Source organism: Centroberyx affinis, unplaced genomic scaffold (genome assembly GCF_046629955.1).
Source record: "Centroberyx affinis isolate AG114_WGS23_722 - 3 ecotype Tasmania unplaced genomic scaffold, CSIRO-AGI_Caff_v1 ptg001540l_1, whole genome shotgun sequence".
NCBI lineage: Eukaryota > Metazoa > Chordata > Actinopteri > Beryciformes > Berycidae > Centroberyx > Centroberyx affinis.
The window spans coordinates 1-8,163 of record NW_027279996.1 but is presented as its reverse complement, the minus strand read 5'-3'; the positions used below and the strand labels follow the sequence as shown (position 1 = coordinate 8,163).

Genomic DNA, 8,163 nt, shown 5'->3' with positions numbered 1-8,163 from the left:
GAGTGGAGATATATTTCAATATGGCAGGAGAAGAAAGTCCTGAAGAGAGAAAACAAAATCAAAACAACAAAATTGGCATTGTGAAGCGGGCGGGGCGCAGTGGGGGGGCGGGGGGGGCTGAAGGCTTTCCTTAAAAACAGGATTTTCTATCTTCTCTCTGTCCGTTCACCCCCCCTCCCCCTCCCTCCTCCCTCCCCCCTCCCTCCTCCTCCTCGTCAGGAAGTCATCAAAATCATCTTTATCGTCTCGTTCGGCTTTCACAGAAAGCGTCAAACCCGGCTGTTCCGCTTCCTGTGACCCAGATCCACCGCAGAGAGGAAGAGGAAGAGGAGGAGGAGGAGGAGGAGGAGGAGGAGGAAGAGGAAGGGAAACACCTCCAGCCCAGGCAGCAGATTCTGTCCATCCAGGTGAGATAGAGATTAAAACATGGAGGATCGGAGGAGAGGCACGACAGTTTCGGCCCTGAGACGGGTCCTTTCTTATTTCTAATCTCCCAGCCCCTCCTCCTCTTCCTCTTCCTCTTCCTCCTGAAGCAGAGAGATGTTTCCAGCCCGGCCCGGTCCGGTCCAGTCCGGGTGCGTTGGGTCGTGTCGTGTTGGGCGGGGCGGCGGGGCGGGGGCAGGAGGGGCAGGTCAGATCTTGATGTCCTGGGACTCCACCATCTTGGCCAGCGTCTTCTTCACTCTCAGGATGGTGAGGCGGGAGGCGGGGTTATGAGCCCAACACTCTGACATCAGCTTCAGCATGGCCCGCAGGCACTGAACACACACACACACACACACACACACACACACGTTCATGTTAGTGAAACACTTATTAAAGAGGCGTTAAGTCATCTAGGACCGTTCCACCTCTGTTACAACATCTACAAAACCTGCTTCTTATTCTCATGTACAGCAGATAGAAAAAGTTTCACCTTCCTCTGACCGGTTTCAAACAAAAAGTAAATCACTTTCCTTCTGTCACTACATCACTGTCTCCTTTCTTATGTGTCTTTGTCCTCTTATTGCACTTTGCTAACAATGTAATGTATGTATATCCAGTGGTGGAAGAAGTACTCTGATCCTTCACTTAAGTAAAAGTACCAATACAGCAATGTAAAATAAGTAAAGGTCCTGCATGAAAAATCCTACTTAAGTAAAAGTACATAAGTATTAGCAGCAAAATGTAGTTAAAGTATTAAAGTAAAAGTAGTGGTTTGGTCCCTCTGACTGATATTTTATTATATATGACATCATTAGATTATTAATACCGAAGCATCAGTGTGTAAGCAGCATGTTACTGTTGTAGCTGCTGGAGGTGGAGCTAGTTTGAACTACTTTATATACAGTTAGCTAGTTTAGTCCGGTGGTTCCCGACCTAGGGGTCGGGCCCCTCCAAAGGGTCGCCGGATAAATCTGAGGGGTCGTGAGATGATTAATGGGAGAGGAAAGAAGAAAAAACAAAGTTCTGATACACAAATCTGTTTTCAGTTTTTGGACTTTTTCTCTAATCTTTGATTTCTGCTGAAATATTGGATCATTTGAACATTTATTGAAATGAAACCATGTGAGGTTTAGAGGGAAAAATCACTATTTGGTGGAGCTGTTAACAACTCATAGACATCTGAAATGTGACCCGACTACACACTGCTTTTTGGAAGACGTCAAAAGCCAAAAAGGTTGGAAACCACTGGTTTCATCTTTAACAATGTGTTGTATTTTAAAAGCTTGTTATATTATCCATTGTGTCAAATCTCCATCTGAAAAGTAACTAAAGCTGTCAAATAAATGTAGTGGAGTAGAAAGTACAATATTTCCCTCTGAAATGTAGTAGAGTGGAAGTATAAAGTAGCATCAAATGGAAATACTCAAGTAAAGTACAAGTATCTCAAAATTGTACTTAAGTACAGTACTTGAGTAAATGTACTTAGTTACTCTCCACCTCTGTGTATATTTGACAGTGTAATGTATTTGTTTCTCACCTCGTCACTGTTCCAGCGGTTGGACACGGTGGGGCGCAGGCCTTTAACACACACCACCTCCAGCATGTCTTCATAGGACGGGTCAGAGGGAACCATCTCATAGTACGGCAGCTGGTAGTCCTCCACTATGCCTGCAGACAGAGGAACAGCAGTTACACACAGCACAGCCTCACTCTGTGTGTCCTGACCCTGCAGCTGGAGTCCTGACACACTGAACAGCCTGTGATCAGGTTTCAGAATCTGCACGTTCAGAACATGCTGCTGACCAAAGATATGAATCATCTGAAAGAGACGATATGAAGTTAAAGCTTCAGCAGAACATGAATCGGCCCGACTGTCTGCAGTGACGTCTGTCTGCCACGAGGTGGAGCCGCTGCAGCTGATTAGAAATCATCTAATGCAGTGGTTCCCAACCCAGTCCTCAAGGACCCCCTGTCCTGCAAGTTTTTATTCCATCTTTACTCTTGCACACCTGATCCCACTGGGGCCTACACACTTTCATGCTGCTCTGTTCAGGTAGATCTGTCTCTACCAATCAGCATTAAGACCTTAACTGGATCAGGTGCGCAAGAGTAGAGCTGGAACCAATACTTGCAGGAAAAGGGGTCCTTGAGGACTGGGTTGGGAAACACTGATCTAATGAACCTGAAGTCTTGACTGAACAGTGATCTGATCCGAAGTGAAACATCAGACTTGAGACTCGACAAGCTCTGTATGTGTGTGGGTTTTTTGTTTTTTTTTCTTGTGTTTTTGGGTGGGAGTGGGGAGCAGGAATGTTGTGGATATTGTCTTTTTTATATACAGTATATATATTTATATGTAAATAAACAAAAAATATATTTACAGTACTGTGCAAAAGTCTTAGGCACATGTAAAAAAAAAAAAAAAAGAAAATCCATAAAGTGAAGATGCTTTCAAAAATAATGAAAAGTTTCTAAATATAAAAAAATCTACTATAAAGAGCAGTCTGACACACTAATGCCAAAGACAAATAAATAAACATCTAAGACAAAATTTCTATAAAACATCTAAGGTGCCTAAGACTTTTGCACAGTATTGTATATAAAAAAAAAATTGTTATAACTCGCATTACAAATAATGGATTTGCGTCCTGGTGTCTAACTGCTTCCAAAAAGATTAAAGATTGATTGATTGGAGTATTTACTGACAATTTAAATTTAACACATGGAAACTGCCCCCCCCCCCCTTCTACACAATAGCCTGCATACAATATCCCATAATACACCAGTCATCATCATCACCGGGATAATGAACCAGCAGCCTGAGGCAGCGCTGAATGTTTTATAACTGAGACAGAGGGAGGAGCAGCTGTACAGCTGTTATTAGGTGTGTGTGTGTGTGTGTGTGTGTGTGTGTGTGTGTGTGTGTGTGTGTGTGTGTGTGCAAAGGTGAATGTATATGTGCATGTGTGTTTGTCAGGGTTCAACACCAAATTCAAGCCCTTTTTTTTTTGTGCTTTTATTCAACAGTTGAAAGTAGAGCGTGACAGGAAAGAGAGAGAGAGAGAGAGAGAGAGAGATAGAGACACAGAGAGAGAGAGAGACAGAGTGACACAGACAGAGAGAGAGAGAGACACAGAGAGAGAGAGAGAGAGAGAGAGACAGACAGATAGAGACAGAGAGAGAGAGAGACAGAGTGACACAGACACAGAGAGAGAGAGAGAGAGAGAAAGAGCGACAGAGAGAGAGAGAGAGAGAGAGACAGACAGAGACAGAGAGACAGAGTGACACAGACAGAGAGAGAGAGAGACAGAGAGAGAGAACGACAGAGAGAGAGAGAGAGACAGAGAGAGAGAGAAAGGTCCTGGGTGGGATCTGTTATGTTTTGGGTCAGAATCAAACTGGAATCCTTTTTAATTTTAAAACTGAAAATGTCCGTCACAGAGTTTAGCCCACAGAGCTGAGGCAGAGTGAGGGGTCTGGCTGCTAGATTTTCTTTTTTTCAAGTACTTTCAACACCATTCATTTTCAAAAACCCTTAAGGCCTTATTTTATTTTTCTTCAAATCAACAAACTTTAAAGGATTTGGAAGGCCTGTGGAACCCTTGTTTGTGTGTGTGTGTGTGTGTGTGTGTTTGTGTGTGTGTACATATGTGTGTGTGTGTGTGTGTGTGTGTGTGTGTGTGTGTGTGCCTGTACCTCCGGTCACACAGCGCCGGGCCATCTCCCAGATGATGAGTCCGTAGCTGTACATGTCGGCCATGATGTAAGCCTGGAAGTGGTTTTTGTTGAGGCTCTCGTCCAGAACCTCGGGCGCCATGTAGCGCCGCGTCCCGACCCGCGTGCTCAGGGGGACGTCCACCTCGTTCGTGTCGCTACGGCAACGAGGAGAGACGGTCAGAGATGATGTCAGGGTGACGAGACGGCAAGGAATTATGGGATGAGAAAAGAAAAACACGGAGACGTTAAGGCCCGGACTCAGAAACTCAACGGTAAAACCTGCAGCTCGATAAACTGAATTTATTGATAAATTTACAACTGTGGTTAAAGACTCTCAGGTCTGGGGCCGGATTCACAAAACCCTCTTAAGAAAAAAAATCTTCTCAAGTGCCATTTTTTTCTTAACTTTAGTCTTAAGAAAAAAAATAGGAAAAAATGCTATTCTCAAAAACAGTTCTTATATATTTTCTTAACCTTCTTCTTATGTTTCTTCCAAGAAAAAACCTAGGAATAAATGGTATTCTTGAAATGAAAGTTGTCAAATTTGTTGTTGATTTTTTTCTTAACTTTAAGACGGCCCTTCACCTGTCTTAAAACTCCTACAGTGAAAAGGTAAGCCTCTAATATCATATATTTAAACACATTTTAGACAAGTAGGTTATAGTTCAAAGTCTTCATAGGTTCCCCTACACCTAACATTAAGATGAACATTTATTGTAAAGCTTTATTTGGTGTAGGGCCAGGTAGGCCTCTGTCTCATGTCTGTTGGAAATAAGCTGCAAATTTTACAGTTACCAACAGCAACCAATGTTTCAATCTTTGCTCTAGTTGCTCAAAATAGGTTTTCCCCAATTGTTTTGTAGATGGAAGCACTTTGGGTTGCCTCCTAGCCTTGTCTCCTAGCCTTGTCTCCTAGCCTCGTCTCCTAGCCTTGTCTCCTAGCCTTGTCTCCTAGCCTCCTAGCCTCGTCTCTTAGCCTCCTAGCCTTGTCTCCTAGCCTCCTAGCTTTGTCTCCTAGCCTCCTAGCCTCAATGGCAGTAAGCCTAAAGTTTATTAACCAGAATTAATTCAGGCCCTATTTTGAGAAGTTCTTAAGTTGGAAAATTAAAGAAATTCATAAGAAATGAGACTGTTACTAAGAAAATATTGAGGAATTGCATTTATGAGCCTTCTTAAGAACTTCCTAAAATTTCCTCTTATGTAATTTCTTAAAATCTATCTTAAGAACACATTGGTGAATCCGGCCCCTGGTTTCTAGTTAAAGTCCAGTATCCCCCCTCCACCCCTCCACCCCTCCCCCCCCTCCCTCACCTGTTGAACTTGACGGCCAGGCCGAGGTCGGCGATGCAGCAGGTGCCGTTCTTCTTCATCAGGATGTTCTTGCTCTTCAGGTCTCGGTGGGCGATGGCGGGCTTGCCCTGGGTGCCGTAGATCTCGGTGTGCAGGTGGCAGAGGCCGCAGGCCGCGCTGTAGGCCAGCCGCAGCAGAGCCTGCGTGTCCAGAGTGCTCAGCTTCAGGAAGTCGTACAGAGAGCCGTTCTCATGGTAGTCTGTGATGAGGAAGAGCTGCGTGAAGGCTCCGGTGCCCTTGATGTCCGCCGCGATGAAGCCTGGAGGAGGAGGAAGAGGAGGAGGAGGAGGAGGAGGAGGAGGAGGAGGAGGAGGGGGTTAATTGTATTTTTGATAATGTACGTTGTTGTAGGTTGTCTGCATTTAATGTCATGATGCTGCGAGAGAGAGAGAGAAGAGAGAGAGACAGAGGGAGAGAGACAGAGGGAGAGAGAGAGAGCGAGAGAGACAGAGGGAGAGAGAGAAAGAGGGAGAGAGAGAGGGAGAGAGACAGAGGGAGAGAGAGAGAGCGAGAGAGACAGAGGGAGAGAGAGAGAGAGGGAGAGAGAGAGGGAGAGAGAGGAGAGAGACAGAGGGAGAGAGGGAGAGAGGGAGAGAGAGAGAGAGACAGACAGAGAGACAGAGAGAGAGAGAGAGAGAGAGAGAGAGAGAGAGAGAGAGACAGCTATTTAGTTATAAAGTGAAACAGTATTAGAAATACGTCCAAAACAGAAACAACGACCCCTAAATATTCCAGACTGTAACAGAATATCTAGTCTTGCATTAAGCTTCGGCCCATGTTTGATATTATCAAGGATAATATTATCGAAACAATACTAAAAAATGCCATTAAATAAATTAAATTCAGTACAGTTCAGTACAGTATTAGGCCTCAGACAGACAGAGAGACAGAGAGAGAGAGAGAGAGAGAGACAGACAGAGAGAGAGAGAGACAGAGAGAGAGAGAGACAGAGAGAGAGAGAGACAGAGAGAGAGAGACAGAGAGAGAGAGACAGAGAGAGAGACAGATGGACAGACAGAGAGAGAGAGAGACAGAGAGACAGACAGACAGACTCTCCTCCTACTTCTTCTTCTATTAGTCTTTTGATGGCACCAGATCAGAGCCTGGTGTCTTGGTGTCTTCAGTCAGACTGAAGTCTCTCTCTCATTAGTTTAAATCATCAGCTAAATTAAAAATCAATGGAGCGATCAATCTGAACAGAGTCCAGAGGAAGCCAGCGTCTCTCAGCCTCTGATCCTCTGATCCTCTGATCCTCTGTCCACTCACATCTGATGGGATTTTAATTGTATTTTTCATAATGTAGGTTGTTGTGTGTCGTCTCCATTTAATGTCATGATGCTGCTCCACCGGCCAAGTTCCACTGACAGGTACTGAATTTAAATTAAAATACATGAATCAAGATTAAATATTAATAAAACTACATAGATAAACAGATAACTAGACGGAGACAGAGAAACTGACAGACTGATAGATGGAGAGATCAACAGATCAATCGATCAACCAGCAGATCAATCAGCCAGCAGCCCAGACTGCTCCAACTGCCTGAGAAGCATCAGTATCTTTGAAAATCACTAATTAAAAACTACATGAGAGAGGAGAGAGAGGGAGAAAGAGAGAGAGGGACAGAAGGAGAGAGATGGAGAGAGTGAGAGACAGAGATGGAGGGACAGAGAGAGAGAGACAGACAGAGAGAGAAAGAGACAGATAGATAGAGAGGGAGAAAGAAAGAAAGAGAGAGACGGAGGGAGGGAGCGAGTGACAGAAGGAGGGAGAGACGGAGAGAGATAGGGAGGGAGAGAGAGAGAGACGGAGGGAGGGAGCGAGAGAGAGAGACAGAGAGAGACAGAGGGAGGGAGAGAGAGAGAGAGAGAGAGAGAGAGAGAGAGAGAGAGAGAGAGAGAGAGGCGTGTTGAGGTCGGCTTCTGATTGGATTTCCCACTGATGTGTGAGTCGTTTTTGAATCATATTTTAGTCGGCTATCCCTTTAAGTAATGATCTTTTATTTATCTGTTGTTTTAATCTCCCTTTCATGGTTCACTTTGATGTTCCTTGCTGTTACATGTCCTGCCTTGATGTCATTGTTTCTGCTGTGTGTGTGTGTGTGTGTGTGTGTGTGTGTGTGTGTGTGTGTGTGTGTGTGTGTGTGTGTGTGTGTGTGTGTGTGTGAGTGTGTTTTCCTCCTCCTCACCCAGGATGTTGTCGTGCCTCATCAGGACGGTCTGGTAGATCTCGGTCTCTCTGAACCAGCTGGCCTCCTCTCTGGTGAAGAACACCTTGACGGCCACCTTCTCCCCTCTCCAGCGGCCCAGCCACACCTCTCCGTACCGGCCCTTCCCGATCTGACGCACCATCTGGATCTGCTTGGCGATGGTCCGCTGCACCTGGAGGGGGGGGGGAGGTATAGGAGATTATAGGACAGGTGGTTTCAGCTCGGCTACACTGATGTGTTGGTCTTTTATTAAAGATCAGATCCGGTCTGGTCTGTATGGTTTTACCGTAAAACTTACGGCCGAGTCCCAATTAAACGCAGAGTCCCACTTATTGGCCCGGTGTGGCTACACGTTTTGACAAATAAAGGCCAGTCTCAATAAGAAGCTGGTTGCCATTGACCCTGCGAAGTTTATTGTTTTTTTTACTTGCATTCAAACGTCAGTCACTTTTGTTGATCGC

The 8,163-nt window shown here is 45.0% G+C and overlaps 1 protein-coding gene across 1 annotated transcript; it reads right to left on the bottom strand.

Annotated features, from left to right (window-relative positions):
• Positions 1-253: 253 nt before the first annotated feature.
• LOC139650723 (bone morphogenetic protein receptor type-1A) lies at positions 254-7,880 on the bottom strand (the record flags this gene model as incomplete). Its single annotated transcript, XM_071527460.1, has 5 exons — positions 254-758; positions 1,964-2,094; positions 4,123-4,298; positions 5,455-5,752; positions 7,682-7,880. Coding segments are annotated over 5 exons (930 nt in total), but the record flags the coding sequence as incomplete, so codon positions are not given.
• Positions 7,881-8,163: the final 283 nt, after the last annotated feature.